Below are 17782 nucleotides of genomic sequence, written 5' to 3' on the forward strand. Positions count from 1 at the left end.
TCTGAGGAAGGGGGAACCTTGCTCTGACTCCAGTATTCTCAGGCTGCTTTTAGCTATGTATGGGGGAGCAGACTGAGGCAGTGTGGGGCAGGGGCAGGGGGCGGCAGAGCACAGAGATCAAGGCTCCATCTGGGCTGCTGTCCTGTGTCAAAGTGACTGCGGGCCAAAGTGAGACGCTTCACTCTTACTGATGTGATTTCAAGCTGCAACGTGTGCCACAGCCTGATTTCGGCAACGTCTGCCAGTAAGAAGGCAGCGGTCACTCAGAAGGAGCGCTCTGCCTCTCACACCTGCTAGCCTCTCCGATGCCTGTTAGCTCAGACACACACATGGGATGGCGGAGTTCTTAGCAGTCCAAGCTAATTCTGACTTTTTCAAGTCTCAAGAGAGAGGTAAGGATGAGCGTAAGCGATCAACCGAGGGGAAAGGCTGTGGAAAGTCCGTTTTGCGTTGAGTTTGAGACGTCTGAAATTCCTGGGGACAGCGAGTGGGCAGTCGGGGACCCTCGCACAGCCTGGACACCTCCTGCCCCTCTGCCGACTGCGCGCATCACCATCTGCGGCTGGTCGCTTACCCCTGCTGTTGCATCTGCACTTGGCACGTGCAGGCAGCGTTCACTGCTGCCGTTCTAACCCTGCTCCCCCCGCCCCGCCCTGCGCTCACTTGCAGAAGCTCAGGGGGCGTCTGTCCGCGCCCAGCCGGCCCGCAGTGTTGCAACACTTCCGGAGCCCTGCAGTATTTGGGCAAGACCACCCTGCCCCGCTGAGCTCAGCCGGGTCCCGGCCGGGCCCCGCCCGCGCGCTCTGCGCCTGCCTCACGTGACCGCCTTGGTGTCCCGTCACGTGACGGGGGACCAGGGAAGACGCCGGCGTGCTAGGCGCGCCTCCGCGTTACCACAGTTACGCCCTTGTCACGAGGCGAATGGGACCCCGCGAAGGCTTCTGCACAGAGCCGCTCTTCGCCGCCCTAACCTTGGTCACGTGGTGCGGGAGCAGCGGCGTCACGACGGTTCTGAGCATGCGCCCTCCTAACCCACGGGCCCGTCAGTCTTTCGGCTCCACTCTACGCGTACATCCGGGAGACTGCTCCAGCGCGAACAGTCGTCCTGGGTGGCCAGAAAAGGCGAGACGAGGAGGCTATAGCCTGAGTCTTGTGGAAGTTAAAACCCGTGCGTCCCAGTGAATGATGAAAACGCAGACTGGATGAAAAACACCAAGACCCCGAGCCAGCACTACGTGGCTCCGCCCTGCCAGACTCCCCGCTCCGCCTCTCGGCCCCCATTGGTCAAGAGCGCCGCCCGGCAGCCCTGAGATTGGCCAGGAGGGCGGCCCGCCGCGACCAATAGGCAGCGGCGCTGGCTTTCCCGCGGCCATTCGCTATTCGAGCGGGTCGTGGCGGCTCCGGCGGTTGGGAGGTTTAACGGCCGCCGGTCTCCGGCGCGACGATGGCGGCCTTAGGGCCCGGAGGCTACGCGCGGAACGATGCAGTCGAGAAGCTGCCATCTGTCATGGCGGGAGTTCCGGCGCGGAAGGGCCAGTCCTCTCCGCCCCCGGCCCCAGCGCTCTGCCTCCGGCGGCGGACGCGACTGTCGGCGGCGCCCGAGGACACCGTGCAAAACCGGGTGAGGAGCCGCGCGCCCTGCCTACCCCAGTCCTGGGCTTCCCTGGGCCGTCCCCTCAGGTGGCCGCAGGCCCCGCCCCGTCGCCGTGCTCCTCCCACCTGCCCGTCTGCGCTCGGGTGGCTGTCCATCACTCCGGGCTCCGCACCCCGCGGCGGAGCGCTCCCGGGGTTCTGCCCGGGTTTCACCTGCTCCGAATGCGCTCTGCCGCCGCCGATCACCGCCCAGCCTCGCCTCGGTGTGCGTCAGAGGTCTCCCTGGGCGCTTCCACTTCTGTTAGCCTCAGCCCGCTGTGTCTTGAGGGTCCTTCGCTAGGTCCCGTCTCTTCCTCGGGTCCGCTCTGCCTTGTCTTTCTTCCTTCGCCCAAGTGGGACTGTGGCGAGGGTGGGAGTCGCTGTGAACTCTCAGCAGCGCTGCCGGGGGGCGCAGAACCGTGGCAGCCAATGATTGGAGAATAGGTGGAAGGGATTCCGGGTGCGCGGGCATGCTTTTCAAAATTGCGCTCCCTGGGCACAAAGGCTGTGTGTGTGTGTGTGTGTATATATATATATATAATATATATATATAAACATTTTATATATATAAAATGGTGACAGCAGGGAGATGAACTTGGGACTCTGACCTTGTCGGCACAGAGTCCAGACAAAAGGTGTGGATGGATGTGCGGTGGCTGCTGGGGGGTCTTATTGCCGCTTTCCTCTGCCCTCTGATTGTATCGCGCTGTCCCCCCTTCTGGCTGTACTTCTATGAGAATGCCCTCGCCTCGCCAGGGATCCGGCACCCTGGCCTACTCTTTTTTTTCCCGAGGCTCCCAGTCGTTCTCCTCCCCCTGGCCTTAGTGTTTTCTGAGCCCTCTCACTGGTCTTCTGTTGCCACCTGCCTGGCTGGCTCCTTGCCATCCCTCGGGCCTCCGCCTGAGAGGCCTCCTGAACGCCCGTCTAACGCAGACAGCCACCTCAGTCTCTCGCCCAGGACCCTGCCTTCAGGGCCCTAGCTGTGCGTACCTGAGGGTGCCTTGGGCTGTAAAGCTGTGTGTGCTGGTGATCGGCAGTAGCAGATTTGGGGAGAGGTGTGGCAAGGTGGTTCCGAGCACAGCCCCGGCCCAGACTGCCCGAGTGTGAGCCGCAGTGCTGCTCCTCCCAGCAAGCTACGATCTGTCCTGATGTCCTCACTTGTAAAGACGGAGCAGTGATGCCAAGCTCTCCTCGAGTTGTTTGGGATTAAATAAGCTCACGTAGCCTGAGCACCAGAACAACGTGTGGCCTATAGCTAGCACTCTGTTAGTGCTGGCTAATACTGTTCTAGTTTTTAAAAAAAGATTTACTTGTTTGAAAGAGTTACACAGAGAAAGAGGGGGAAACAGAGAAAGAAAGAGAGAGAGATATCTTCCATTTGCTGGTTCACTCTCCAAATGGTGGCAACAGACAGGGTTAGGCCAGGCCAAAGCCAGGAGCCAGGAGCTTCTTCCAGGTCTCCCATGTTGGGGCAGGAGCCCAAGCACTAGGCGCATTAGCAGGGAGCTGGATCAGAAGTGGAGCAGCCTGGACTCAAACAGGTGCCCATATGGGATGCCGGCACTGCAGATAGCAGCTTTACCCACTATACAACTGCACCAGCCCCCTATTATTGTATTTTTAAGTAACGTCATTTGTGTATTTTCCTTGTTTGGCTGCACAGAGAGCATCTGGCTTGCAAAAACCCTCGTCTGAAAATGGCCAGTGATACTAATGCTTAGTAAAACTGATGGGCAGAACAAACAACACAGCACCATCGCTTGGTTTTCTGTCTTAGAATCCTGGCACCTTGCCTTTCTTAAAAAAAAAAAAAAAAAAGATTATTTGAAAGGCAGAGTTAGAGAGAGGCAGAGGCAGAGAGAAAGAGGTCTTCCATCCTCTGGTTCACTCCCCAAGTGGCTGCAACAGCCGGGGCTGTGCTGATCAGAAGCCAGGAGCCTCGAGCTTCTTCCAGGGCTCCCATGTGGGTGCAGGGCCTCAAAGACTTGGGTCATCTTCCACTGCTCTCCCAGGCACATGAGCAGGGAGCTGGATTGGAAATGGAGCAGCTGGGACTTGAACCAGTGCCCATATGGGATGCCAGCACTGCAGGCGGCAGCTTTTTTTACCCACTCCATCACAGGGCTGGCCCCGCACCTCTCCTTTCTGGCCTCTGTCTCCTCATCTGTAAGATGGGGTTGATGCTGATGACAGTGACTATATCAGAGGGCTGTTGTGAGCACTGAACAAGTTAATACAGCTAGAGGTAATTGAAGAGTGCTTAGATCAATAAACACTACTTATTATTATCCTGTGTTTGCTCTTGAATTATAAGGTCAAGTACATGGTTGAGAATAATAATTACTCAAATTATGAAAATGCCACGATGCTATCAGTCCATACTCAGTTGAGTTTGGTGTGGAGCAGGCCTTTGGCAGAGAGGTTTAGTCTCTCTTGGGGTGCCTCCATCCCATATCAGAGTGGCGGCTTTTCCACGTCTGATCCAGCTTCCTGCTACTGCACACCCAGGGAGGCAGCAGGTAATGGCTTGAGTGCTTGGATCCCTGCACTGATATGGGAGACCCGGATTGAGTTCTGGGCTCCCGCTTTTGGCCTGGTGCATCCCCTGCTATTACAGACATTTGGGGAACAAACCAGCACATGGAAGATTTCTCTCTGCCTTTCAGATAAAATGAAAAATATATTTTAAAATTTTTTAAATAAATTAATTAAATAAATTGTTAAGCATGACAAGGTCTGGCCCATTTAACTTTGAGAATTTTTAAAAAAATGTTCTTTCCAATGTGCTAACGTTGTAACAAGCGTTGAAGAAGGCACACCTCCGTGTATGAACCGTCATCATGCTTATGAACCATTAAAGGTGCTTCTCACTCGGGCCTTCTCTTTGCAGGTGTCTCTTGAGAAGGTCCTTGGCATCACAGCCCAGAACAGCAGTGGCCTCACCTGTGACCCTGGCACAGGCCACGTGGCCTACCTAGCAGGGTGAGTGAAAGGGGGGACGGGGGCAGGGAAGAGGTGGACGTCTAATCATTCCTAGGGAGTTTGGAGCCTGGAGTCATCCGTGACTCTCTCTGGGCCTCGGCCTTCCCATACGGAATGTGGATCATGCCGCCTAGTTCTGAGCACTGTGGAAAGTGTTCCGTGGGCCCGTCAGCACCTAGAACGTTCTGTGAGTGCTGTGAGAGCCTTGCTGGTGCCCACTGGAGGGAGGTGGCAGAGGGGCTGGTGCTGGGAAGGTGCCCTGTGCTGTTGGGTTACCTGGGTTTGTGTCCCAGCTCTCTGTGCGTGTCCCCCTGAGCCTCTGCTTCTACTCCTGTACTGCAGACGTAGTGGCACCCTGTGCGTGGGTAGTTGACAGGACTGAAGGAGGTCCTGCAGTGTTTTGTTTGCAAAAACTGATAATCCTTTTTTTTTTTTTTTTTTTTAAGATTTATCCATTTAGTTGAAAGGCAGAGCTACAGAGAGGCAGAGGCAAAGAGAGAGAGGTCTTCCATCTGCTGGTTCACTCCCCAGATGGCTAACAGCCAGAGCTGAGTCTGTTTGAAGCCAGCAGCCAGGAGCTTCTACCAGGTCTCCCACGTGGGTGCAGGGGCCCAAGGACTTGGGCCATCTTCTACTGCTTTCCTAGGCCACAGCAGAGAGCTGGATTGGAAGTGGAGCAGCCGGGTCTCAAGCCAGTTCCCAAATGGGATGCCAGCACTGTAGGCAGCACCTTTACCCTCTATACCACAGAACCAGCCCTGCAAATACTGATCTTGCCTGCGCTGTTCTAAACACCAAAGGGACATCCTGTTCCCCGGCAGGGATAGTAATAATGCTTGGGAAGGTGTTGGCCCCGGTTGAGTCACCTCTTGAGACACCTGCATCCCACGTTGCGTGCCGGATTCAAGGCCTTGCACCTCTGCTTCCAGTCCAGTTTCCCATTAATGTGTACCTTGGGAGGCAGTAGATGATCACTTAAGTTCTTGGGTCCCTGCCACCCACGTAGAAGCCTGGAACAGAGTTCCTAGCTTTGGCCTGGCCCAACCCTGGCTGTTGCAGGTGTTTGGGGAGTGAATCAATGGATAGAAGATCTGTTTTTCTGCCTTTGAAATAACAATCTTTAAAAATTAAAAAACAGGGCCCTAGAATTATTGTAAACACTGGGGAGGGGGGGTCAGAGAGAGTCTTGTTTTCAGAGGTGGCCTTATTCGTGTGCGGCACCAGAAGCAGGCCTGGAGCCCAGTGCTCTCTGCAATCCATGCACCTCTTCCTCTCTCCTCAGCTGTGTGGTAGTGATTTTGAACCCTAAGGAGAACAAGCAGCAGCATATCTTGAACACCGCCAGGTAGGCTGGGGCCTGGGCACGGGGCAGGGGTGGGACCGTCCCGCCCGGCAGAGCCTGGACGTGCTCTCACATAGCTGACTCATGCATTCACTCATGGTTCAGCGGCGCTCACCAGTGCTGGGTGCTCTTCCGGGTGCCGGGGACCCAGCGGTGAGCAAAAGAGATGCAACTCTGCTTCCTGGAGCGGAGAGCCCCGTGAGGGAGACAGACTGTAAACCGGTCAGCAGATTGCTGGTTGTCATGAGCAGTGCTGTGGAGGGCACGTGGGGACGTGGTGAGGCCAGTGTGCAGGCAGTGAGTGGAGGAGAGCCTCAGCAGGGGGCTCAGGGAACGCCTCCCATGTCCGAGACCTGAAATAGTGAGGGGGAGAGTGACTGGCACGGAGGCGTCCACCCTGAGCCCCAGGGCCTGTCTTAGGAGCTGGCGTGGCCAGTGAGAGGGATTTCACCCTGACTGCAGATCAGAGTCACCTCATCCCTGGGCCACACCCAGGGAAGGCCGAGTCGGTTGCTCTGGGTGATAGTTGTCATTAACAAAATTATTGTGACTTACAAGAATAGCATAAAGAACCTGTATGCCTTTTGCCCATAGCTCCCAAATGGTAACATTTTACCATATTTTTTTATCATTCTCTGTGCATATGCATACTAATTTTTTCTCAATGATCTGGAAGTAGTTACTAGCCTTATATCTCAAATACTTCGCGGTGTATGTCGTACGAAAAACGACATAATGCTTCAAAACCGTAGTACCTCCAGGAAAACCTGGAGATCCACACCAGCACATCGCTGTCAGATGTGTACTCCTCAGGGGACTCCATGCAGATTTCACCATTTGTCCCAGGTGCCCCTCAGAGCCAGAGGATTCTGTCCAGGATCACTCATCGCATGCACGTCTGTGCTCAGTCTCCGCAGGCTGAAGCAGCTCCTGTCTGTCCTTGAGTTTCAGAATAGGTATTCTGTAGAATGTGCCAGCATTTGGGTTCATCTGATGTTTCTCATGGGTAGTTTCAGGGTCTCCGTCTTTGATAAGAGAGCCTCAAAAGCACCACGTGCCTGTCGGTGCCCCCTTTCAGGACGTCTTCATCCAGTCCCATGTCCCCTTGGAGCCCGTGGTTCAGGTGGCACCTGCTAGACTCCCCACGGCAGAGCCTCCTGTCGGCGTCGTGATTAGCAGGCATCCTGGGGGCGTCTCCAGCGAGCCTCACAGGTGGCATCCTGTTTCTTTAGCACAGTAGGGTAGGGGCCGCATTTGTAGCACAGCAGGTCAAGCTGCTGCCTGCGACACCAGAGTCCTGGCTGCTCTGCTTCCAGTCCAGCTCCCTGCTAACGCACCTGGGAAGCAGCAAAGATGGCCCAAGTGCTAGGACCGAGTTCCTGTCATCTTGCTTTGGCCTGGTCCAGGCCTGGTCAGTGCAGCCACTTGGGGACTGAACCAGCCGATGGAAGATTCTCTCTTTCTCTTCCTTTCTTACTATGTAACTCTTAAAAAAAAAAAAAAAAAAAAAAAAGCTTCGCAGCAGGGTGGGCATTGGCACAGCGGGTTAAGCAGCTGTAGTGCCAAAGTTTGAGCCCCACCTCTGCTTCCTGTTTGTTCCTGTTAGTTTCCTGCTAATGTGCCTGGGAGATAGCACGTGTGATTCAGGTGTTGGGGTCAAGTGTGGGAGACTGACATGGACTTCCTGGCCAGCTGCTGTGGGCATTTGGGGAATGAATTAGTGGATGGGAGATCTCCCTCTATCTCTGTATCTCCGTCAGTCTACCTTTCAGATAAGTGAAAATGAATAACCTTTTAAAAAAAAAAGCTCTTCCAGGGATTCTCACGTGTGGCCAGGACTAAGAACTATTGGCCGAGCGGCTTGGGCTCCACCCCGCTGCAGGAGAAACCCTGGGGCAGACTTCCCTGGGTTGAGGTATTCTCACCAGCGAAACTGGCTGACGAGAGTCCTCACCTGCAGTGATGCCCACGGAACATCTGGGGACGGGACACGCACAGGCCGGGGTGGCTGCAGGTGACAGTGCGCATGGCTCTGCACACAAGGGCATGCTGTTCCCACATATAAGGAATCTAGAGGTGGGCAGCTGGGCCAGGCTGAAGCCGGGAGCCAGGAACTCCGTTGGGGTCTCCCATGTGGCTGGCAGAGCAGGGAGCCGGCTCAGCAGCAGAACAATCAGGACTCGAACCAGCAGTCTGATAGAGGATGCCAGTGTCGCAAGCGGCAGTTTAACCTGCCGAGCCACAGAGCTGACCCCAGAGGTATTTTCATAGTCACCTGCGTTCCAGGTTACTGACTCAGGCGAGGGAAGTCAACTGAGTTAGTAGACTGTTAAATAACACAGGAATAGGAAATTAAAAGAGAAAGGAGAGAAAACAAAACTACTATTCACAGGGAGCAGTGAATCTTGTTTCCAAACAACGTGCAGGCTGGTGTGTCCGGTCATTCGGTCCTTCCACAGGCTAGCTACAAGTGGGAGAGAAAGGTTTTGGTTGGTTTTGGGCTTTCCAAACACCTGGAGCGTTTAGTCCTGGAGCACATGCTGCAAGCCGGCTGCTGTCTGCCAGGGTCCTCCACCAGCACCACCCCTTCAGTGAGGCCATCGCCTACCTAAATCACCTGCGCTTGCATTTCTCAGGGTTACAGGGAGGGTGGGTATTAGGGAGCCCACCCTCGCGGAGGCAGAAGAAAGCTTTCCTATGCATTGTTCACCCCATTTGGGTTTGGAGTTTTAGGGAGGAAGGGGCCTTTGCTTCCACTCCCGTTTTTCCCACGTGCTGGGCTGGACACAACAGGTGGCGCTGGCCCTATGGGAATTGTTCTCATCACCTCTCCTGGCCCCCTTCAAGGCTTAGGAGTCAGGAGTGGGCAGAGCCAGGCTGGGCCCAGGCCGCACAGCCTCAGCAGAACCCAGTAAACAGCTCTCTTCCTTGTCCCCAGGAAGTCCCTGAGCGCTCTGGCCTTCTCTCCTGATGGGAAGTACATAGTGACAGGAGAGGTGAGTCACGATCGTGATTGAGCAGGGGGTAAGGTTCCGAGCCACTCCTGCTCCCAGCAGGGCTGGCAGTCACTGCGTTAGCCCCTGGGACACATGGGGATGGTGGCTTTGGGGCACACCCTGTGGTGATGCCTGTTTCAGCCCTGACAGCCCCTGTAGCCCTCCCTGGTACAGAGCCCAGCAGTAATGGCTCCACCTTCCCCAGAATGGGCACAGGCCAGCGGTGCGCATCTGGGACGTGGAGGAGAAAAGTCAGGTGGCGGAGATGCTGGGCCACAAGTATGGCGTGGCCTGTGTGGCCTTCTCACCCAATATGAAGCACATCGTGTCCATGGGATACCAGCACGACATGGTACTCAACGTCTGGGACTGGAAGGTGAGAGCCAGCCAGCAGGCGTTGTGGGCAGGCAGCCCGTTGAGAGCAAATCGAGTCTCAGGCATTGGGAGAAGTCAGTGATAGACTTGGTGAAGTGCGCATTCAGCCAGCAGGTGTTTATTAAGTAGCTGCTACATGCTGGTCCCTTATTGTAGGACACACCATAAGCTCTCAGCTAGAGGAATTCTAGAATTATGCTTGTACTCACCTGCTGTGACCTGTAGCAAAGGTCTTAACCTGTCTGTGAGGCTGTTTCTCATCTGTGGTAGCATTCACCCAATTGAGTTTAGACTTCAGCAAACTGAAATGTCCTGGAAGACTGGGCTTGAGGGCAGTCTGGGGAGCGGGCAGAGGACCTGGAGTCAGCACTAGCAGATGCCTCCCTTCTGGAGGTTAGGAATGAGAGTCACATACAGCTTTCCCGTGAACAGCTCGTGGGGTCCAAGGAAAGCAGATGGAATAGGGGGGTGCAGGGAGACCCAGGGCCACAAAGCTACAAATAGCATAACGGGTGGGTGTTGCCATGAGCTTCTCTGCACTGAATCTTCCAGAAAGACATCGTGGTGGCCTCCAACAAGGTGTCGTGCAGGGTCATCGCCCTGTCCTTCTCTGAAGATAGCAGCTATTTTGTCACTGTTGGGAACCGGCACGTGAGGTTCTGGTTCTTGGATGTCTCCACAGAAGCAAAGGTGAATTCCAGTCCCGCCACCTTAGCCAGGCCCTTGGGAGGTCGCCAGCGGCTGTGGTATGGGCCCCGTCTCTACCTGAGATTTGGTGGCAGTGGTCTCGGAGGTCACCAGGCCTCTCAGGGGTCCAAATTCTATTTCTGGGCCTCTGCCTGGCAGACCCTGCTTCGATCCTGGCCCTGGGACCAGACCTCATTCTTGGATTGGCGCTTTCCAACCCTTCTGTCCAGAGTGTGCTTGAACTATAGAGTCCTGTTGTGCTTTCTGGTCCCCGGGGCCCATCGTGGTGTACTGGGGGCTAGGCTGTGGGGCCGGTCTCTCACTTGTTCTGCTATGCCTCCAGGTGACAGGTACAGTGCCCCTCGTAGGGCGCTCGGGCATCCTGGGCGAACTTCACAACAACATCTTCTGTGGCGTGGCGTGTGGCCGGGGCCAGGTGGCAGGCAGCACCTTCTGTGTGTCCTACTCGGGCCTGCTCTGCCAGTTCAACGAGAAGAGGGTGCTGGAGAAGTGGATCAATCTGAAGGTACCCCGGTCCCTCCCTGCCATCGCCGGGGGCCGTGCTCTTTGCCCGTGTGGGTCTTCAGCGATGCTCCCTCTCCCCCTGCTGCTCACGAGTTGACCTCGCGAGTTCTGCTTGTGTGACTCTGGGTGACCAACTCTTCCTCTCTGAGCCTCGGTTTCCCCATCCGTAAAGTGGGGATACTGCCTTCCTCGCAGAGTTGATAAGGGAGTCTCAGGAAATAACGTGAGTGAGGCGCCTAGCACAGGGCCGGACCTCGTCTTCACTGAGCCTCTTGGCTGTGGAGAGGGCTGTGTTTCCCTTTTTGCAAATCTAAGGTACCACTGAGTTCATCACTTTCTGGTCCAAAATGCTACACAAAACACATGAAAATTAAACTGAAGGATAGTATATCAATGAGTTGCAGCTCTGATGGTTTGGTGAGGCCGCGCTGTCTGCATTCCAAGCTCAGTTGTCTGTGTGGCTGCCGGCGGGAGCATTGTGGTTTCATTCCGCTTCCCAGCTTGCTCTCGTAACTCAGACCTCCAGAGGTCACCTGCAGGGCTAATGGCATGCAAAAGAATTCCAGGTTTTCTCTGTCTTTCCTAAATATTTTATGTTTTTCTCATTTTAATCCTCTTACCAAAACTTAGGCAGCTTTTAAGCAAGTCAGACGCTTTTACAAACAGGTGTTTAGTGTCTGAGCACCAGATAACTTATAAATGAATTCCTTGCTTTAAATTTGGGGGAAAAAAATTGAGTGCAGAGGTCTGGCTCTTCCTGCATCTTTTATCTGCATATCCTGTTGGGACAGAACAATCCTTCCATATCCTCTAAGTATTTTCTGTGCTGTGCAGGAGTGTGCCTGTTCCGAAGTTGTTTCTAAACAACAGGAAATAAAATGTAAGCCTAAAGTTGAGCCTTGTCACTGGAGGTGGCCTACATGAAGGGGTGCTTTCCACTCACAGCTTAAGTTGCTCTGAAGACAGCAGTGAGAACTCTGTTCCAGCCGGTGCCTCTCTGCCCATCGGCAGGTTTCCTTCAATAGTGACCACGTGTTACATCCTGACCAAAAATCTTAAAAGGTGCCGAGATGAGTGTCTTAGCTCCAAGGAAGCAGAAGTCTTCTCTGGAGCCCAGGGCTGCTCTGTCAGTCCCTGTGCTCCTGGGCCAGGCCATATGAAGCATGAGGTTCACTGGCGTCTCCTTTGTCCCCACAGGTCTCCCTGTCCTCCTGCCTCTGCGTCAGCCAGGAGCTCATCTTCTGCGGCTGCACAGATGGGATAGTCCGCATCTTCGAGGCCCACAGCCTGCATTACCTCGCCAACCTGCCCAAGCCACACTACCTTGGGGTAGATGTGGCACTGGGCCTGGAGCCTAGGTACTGCCCAGCAGGGAAGGGAGAGGGGGCAGGGAGGGGCCATCTAGAATCTGCCAGTGTGCAGGGGAGGATGGTAGGAGATGAGGTGCAAGGATGGATGGAAGGAACTGGTCCTCTAGTCTGGGGCGTGACCAGCCTGTGCTGCTGGGTTGAGACTGGATGGAAGGGCTGAGCTGTGGCTTAACTTCCTGTTTGTTGTAAGACTGTTTAATAGAAGGGGTGCTGGGTGCTGCCTCTTTGTACATAGTCAGACACTAGCTCGCGGGTGCCTTTCCAAGAGCGTGGAGGGGTCTGGGTGTTGGAAGGAAAGAGGGTGGGGAGCTACCCGCAGCCAGAGGTGTGTTGCGGTAGCCAGGTGGCTGCGCCCCCTGTACTGCAGTTTTCTCATCTGTAACATTGATTACCTGCCTCTCGGGGTGGTTGTGAGAATTCAGTGCAGCTGAAACTCAGCCTGGCATGCAGTCGGTGCTCCATAAGCTAGCCTTGTAGGGAGGCCTCACGCCTTATACAGAGGTTCCGATCATGTGTTGATGAGGCCAAGGAGAGAAGAGGCCCGAGCTGCCTGCCTGTTCTGTGCTCAGAGAGGACAGGCACTTGGATGGAATGAGAGGAGAGAAATGTGAATGGAAGTGAAAACCTCAAAATAGGGGCCATGTAGAAGCTTCCAGTTGGCAGCCTGTGTTAGAAACAAAGCGAAGGAGAGGGCAGGAGGAAGTAGGGTTGGAGTCGAAGAGATGTTTAGCCACAGATACCACGAGAGGTGGCATTGCCAGGCAGGAGGCGGCCGCAGTGGCACCAGAGGTGGCTGGCACTAGTTAGGGTGACACTGATGGTGATTGACGACCCGTGTGGCCTTGTTAGCTTCCTCTTCCGCAGGAAGGCGGAAGCCGTCTATCCAGATACAGTGGCACTGACGTTTGATCCCGTGCACCAGCGGCTGTCCTGCATTTATAAGGACCACAGCATCTATGTCTGGGATGTCAAGGATATCAACAAAGTGGGCAAGTTGTGGTCAGAGCTCTTCCATAGCTCCTACGTTTGGAATGTGGAGGTGAGCCCCTCTCTCGCTCCCTCTGCCCGCTCTGCTCAGCCCCCGTGTGGGGACCCAGCCAGAAGAAGCTTCTGCAGGGTTTAAGCAGCCCATTCAGCTGCTCTTTCAAAACGTACTCACTGAGGCTGATGTGGCACAGCAGGTTAAGCCACTGGCCTGCGACGCCAGCATTCCGTTTGGGCATTTGTTCAAGTCCGGTCCACTTCCAATCCAGCTCCCTGTCGATGTGCCTGGGAAAGCAGTAGAAGATGCCCAAGTACTTGGCCCTTACCATTCACATGAGAGACCAGGACGGAGTTCCTGGCTCCTGGCTTTAGCCTGGGCAGCCTTAGCCGTTGTGGCCATTTGAGGAATGACCCAGCAAATGGAAGATCTCTCTCTCTCTCTCTCTTTCTCTGTAACTGCCTTTCAAATAAATCTTTAAAAAAAAAAAAAAAAACAACTAGGAAGAATCAGAATTGTGAATGACTAAACACAAGTGAAATAGAACCATAGTTAAAATTTAAAGAAAAAAAAAAGATAAGTGATTGACCCCTACCTGTGGCAGTCCATGCTCTGAGTGCTGGGGAGACAAAGCTGAGAAGGAAACCAGTTTCTAAAAAGTCATGCCCTCATGGAGTTCACGCTGGGTAGAAGAATAAACATGAAACACCACCAGCGTGTGTCACACCAAGTAGCAAAACGTCGGTGAAGCGGGGAAGGGGCAAGGGAGAGCGGGCTGCCTCCTGGAAGGGGAGGACCCAGGGGCTGCCTCGGCATTGGCCTTTGAGCACAGACCTGCCGGGAGGGAGGGAGGGAGGGAGTGACGCGCTGTGAGACAAATGATAGAGAAAGAATTGTATTCTACTCATTCATTTTTATTTTTGCTGAAAATTTCTTCCTACTGGAAATGCTTATTCTAAAGAAATTATGTTTCCTGTGGCCCAATTCAGGATGGTGAGAAAGAATTTGGTCCTTGTGAGTGGGCATTTTTCAACCCTGGGACTCTGCTGAATTCATCCGCCCTCATGGGTCTGATGTTTTTGTTGATGGCACTTTTTCCACTTAGCAAAAAAAAAAAGTTAATAACTTAAAATTAATATATAAAATGTACATTTAATTTTTAATTTGGGAAAAGGCGGAATATTACAAGTAAGGCTAAAAGTCTGTTGATCCTTCCCAGCCCCCAGTTGCATTCCCTCTCACCCTTACCCATCATTATCAGTTTATTATTTGTTCTTGCAGTTCATTTTCTTTGTATCTATAATTATTTATATGTACACATACGTATTTCCTCAATGAAATATTTATGGGTGAATTTTATCATCAGTTCTAGAAAATTCTAGGCCAGTACCAATTTAAGAATTTGTTTCTACCCTATTCTCTCTCCTCATAACTCTGTCATATTTTTAAAAATAAAACAGATCTGGCCGGTGCGGTGGCTCACTTGGCTAATCCTCTGCCTGCGGCGCCAGCACCCCCAGTTCTAGTCCCAGTTGGGGCGCCGGGTACTAGTCCCGGCTGCTCCTCTTCCAGTCCAGCTCTCTGCTGTGGCCTGGGAGGACAGTGGAGGATGGCCCAAGTGCTTGGGTCCCTGCACCCGCATGGGGGACCGGGAGGAAGCACCCGGCTCCTGGCTTTGGATCGTTGCAGCGCCGGCCATGGCGGCCATTAGGGGAGTGAACCAACGGAAGGAAGACCTTTCTCTCTGTCTCTTTCTCACTGTCTATAACTCTACCTGTCAAATAAAAAATTAATTAATTAATTAAAATATTTTTAAAAATAAATAAATAAAACAGATCACGAGGACCACACAGAAGTTAGGTATAGTTTATCAGTTAGTATTAGCAACTGTTGATGCTCAAATGACTAGCTCCGTGTATTCAGTGGGGGTTGTAATGCGGTCATACTGTAATCCTGTCATGTCTCTGTTGGACTACTGATATTAGCTGGACTGCTTACATGAAGAGACATTCCCCCTCCTCCCACGATTTGATCACCCAGAGTCATACTTCATTGGAAAGGCAGGGTAAATGTTTGGTTCTTTAATTTACCAGTTCTCAAGATAATAAATTGATTCTCTATCTTCTGAACATAACTAGTTATTTTATTTACTATTGTGAACTCATTGAAATATATTGGGTATATTTTAATCCAGTGCAGTGATTAACATTGGAGCTAAAACTGTCCCATTTGGCCAACGGGAACCTCTTCACATTGAGCCTGAGACCTTTGAACGTGACCCTCTAGTCTTTGACACCTACGTCCCTGTCTGGGAGTACAAGATGTTTAAGCCTTGTCTTGCACATTTCCTGTCCCAGACCTGGAATCAGCCATTTCTTGAAAACAATTTTTTTAACATAAATGAGTTTTTCAGAATCATAGTTTGGATTCCAGGGATGCTTATAGCTATTAGATTAATCCTTCCAGAATTCTAGTTCTCAAGGACACTATGGTGGAATTAGAATAACCTTGGTTACTTTGCTGTTTCTGATGTTATACATAAAACATCTAAGAATGACAATTACTCAATTCTGGAAAAAAAAATTTTTTTTTTTGGTCAGGCAGAGTTAGACAGTGAGAGAGAGAGAGAGTTATAGACAGTGAAAGAGAGACAGAAAGGTCTTCCTTCCATTGGTTGACTCCCCTAATGGCCGCCACAGCTGGCGCTGCACCGATCTGAAGCCAGAAAACAGGTACTTCCTCCTGGTCTCCCATGCGGATGCAGGGGCCCAAGCACTTGAGCTATCCTCAATTCTGGAAAATATTAAAGCATTTTTATACATGTTCTCACAATTTTTTTTGGAGGCGGGGGACAGGCAGAGTGGATAGTGAGAGAGAGAGACAGAGAGAAAGGTCTTCCTTTTGCCGTTGGTTCACCCTTCAATGGCCACCACGGCTGGCATGCTGCGGCCGGCGCACCACGCTGATCCAAAGGCAGGAGCCAGGTGCTTCTCCTGGTCTCCCATGGGGTGCAGGGCCCAAGCACTTGGGCCATCCTCCACTACCTTCCCGGGCCACAGCAGAGAGCTGAATGGGAAGTGGAGCAGCCAGGACTTAAACCAGTGCCCACATGGGATGCCAGCACTGCAGGCGGCGGCTTTACCTGCTACACCACAAGCGCTAGCCCCTCAACTCCGCCTCTTGATTCCAGCTTCCTGCTAATGCTCACCCTAGCAGGCATCAGGTGATGGTTCAAACACTTGGGTCCTTTCCGCCCACTTCAGAGACCCAGATTGGGCTCTGGGCTCATGGCTTCAGCCTGGCCCAGGCCCACCTGCTGCAGGTCTTTGAGGAGTGAACCAGCAGATTGGAGATCTGTCTATTGTCTGCTTTTCAAATAAATATAAAAATATAAGGGCTGGCACGGTGGCGTAGTGAGTAAAGCTGCTGTCTGCTGTGCTGGCATCCCATATGGGCACTGGTTTGTGTCCTGGTTGTTCCACCTTCAATCCAGCTCCCTGCTAATGTGCCTGGGAAAGCAGCTGAGGATGGTCCAAGTGCCCCTGCACCCATGTGCCACATTAGCCCCTCATTTTTTTTTCTATCAGTAGACCATACTTTCCTTTTGATGCCTCATAATTTTTGTTGAATACTGGCCATTCCAGATCTGAGTGTGATAATTCTGAAAATCAGATTCTTCCCCTTCCTCAGGGTTTGTTTTTGCTAATGGTCGTGAGTTATTTGTGGTTTGGTGCGTTTTCTGAAGTATTTTTTGCAAGGACTGTACTCTGTCATATGTTGTACCTGAAGTCCCTATTACATTCACAGTTTAATGGATTTTCTTAAGTGCCAAATTTTAGCAATGTCTTTTTCATTAAGCACTCCCCTGGTTAAGTTCTTTGTTAGGTCCAAGAATTCTGAATATGTTGATTCTGACCGGTTTTTGCCAGCTGCTTGAGTGGAGAGAGTTCTGTGGGTTTTCCTACTCTGCCATTTTCAGCAACACCACTTGTCTCCTATTTGAAAAGCAGAGGGAGCTTGCTTTCTGGTATTTCTTTTTTTATGTTCCTATTTTTTGTTGTGTCTCTACTTTTATCTGGATCTCCTCTTTACTTTGTCTCTTGTTTCTATCCTGATCACTTTGGTTTCTACTTCCAGAAGTCTCTCTTCAGTGTGAGGCTTTGTCCTGGCAGGGGTCCCTGTCAGGTGGATTCCGAGAGTTCAGAGGCCAAGGTTGCTCTGGCCCCTTTATGCCTTACCTGAGCCCTCAGTCAAGCGCGGGGGGAGCCGGTGAGTACAACAGCCCCCCAGTTCCAGCTGCCGTTCACTTGGGGCCAGGGCGCTTGCCCGTGAGTAGCTGTTGACTACTAGCAGTTATCTCTTCTTGGATCTATCAGATGCCTCATTGTCTGTGCTTTGTCTCCCACATACATGTAGGCGATGTGCAGCTCTTGTGGCTTGGGGTAGTTTGTCCCTACCTGCTTGTATTTTGAGGGTCGTAGAGAGAGTCTTGTCACCTACTTTTACTGTGAATGTTATCTGTAGAGTTTTGATTTTTTCTGGTTGCTCTTTAAAAGTCTGTGCTGCCGTCGGCATCTGCCCAGGCGGCCCCAGGCTTTCACAATTTGCAGTCTCTTCAAATATGTTGAACATGGTTATCTTAATATTCTATCTGTTAAGTCCAGTATTCGACATCTGCTAAGCTGTGGATCTGTTACTTCTTGTTCCCACTACGTTTTTTCCTTCTGGGCTTAGTGATTTCTGCCTGAGCTGTTCATTTTCCTTGGGAGTTTGTGGAGATGTTTAAAGGCCTGGGCCGAGGGTGGGATGTGGGTGGTAGCACTTTACGTATTTTCGTCTTGTTTATTTTTGTCACAGAAGGTAGTGCGGTATTCCTGTTTTTCTTTCACTC

The 17782-nt window shown here is 52.4% G+C and overlaps 1 protein-coding gene across 4 annotated transcripts in view; it reads left to right on the forward strand.

Annotated features, from left to right (window-relative positions):
* Positions 1-897: 897 nt before the first annotated feature.
* WDR62 (WD repeat domain 62) overlaps positions 898-17782 on the forward strand; it is a 34539-nt gene continuing 17654 nt past the window's right edge. The window contains exons 1-9 of one of the 4 annotated variants that reach the window (XM_008249558.5): positions 898-1621; positions 4523-4614; positions 5897-5959; positions 8895-8952; positions 9158-9328; positions 9880-10017; positions 10358-10540; positions 11737-11897; positions 12759-12948. In XM_008249558.5, coding sequence (XP_008247780.4) covers positions 1445-1621; positions 4523-4614; positions 5897-5959; positions 8895-8952; positions 9158-9328; positions 9880-10017; positions 10358-10540; positions 11737-11897; positions 12759-12948 — 1233 coding nt within the window. In that variant the 5' untranslated portion in view covers positions 898-1444. Of the gene's footprint in view, positions 1622-4522; positions 4615-5896; positions 5960-8894; positions 8953-9157; positions 9329-9879; positions 10018-10357; positions 10541-11736; positions 11898-12758; positions 12949-17055; positions 17161-17782 lie in introns of those variants that run through there. The other 3 variants (XM_008249559.5, XM_089319448.1, XM_089319447.1) reach the window with 3 other exon arrangements.

This window comes from Oryctolagus cuniculus, chromosome 18 (genome assembly GCF_051225735.1).
Source record: "Oryctolagus cuniculus isolate XC-2025 breed Fujian yellow rabbit chromosome 18, ASM5122573v1, whole genome shotgun sequence".
In the NCBI taxonomy this organism is placed as follows: Eukaryota; Metazoa; Chordata; class Mammalia; order Lagomorpha; family Leporidae; genus Oryctolagus; species Oryctolagus cuniculus.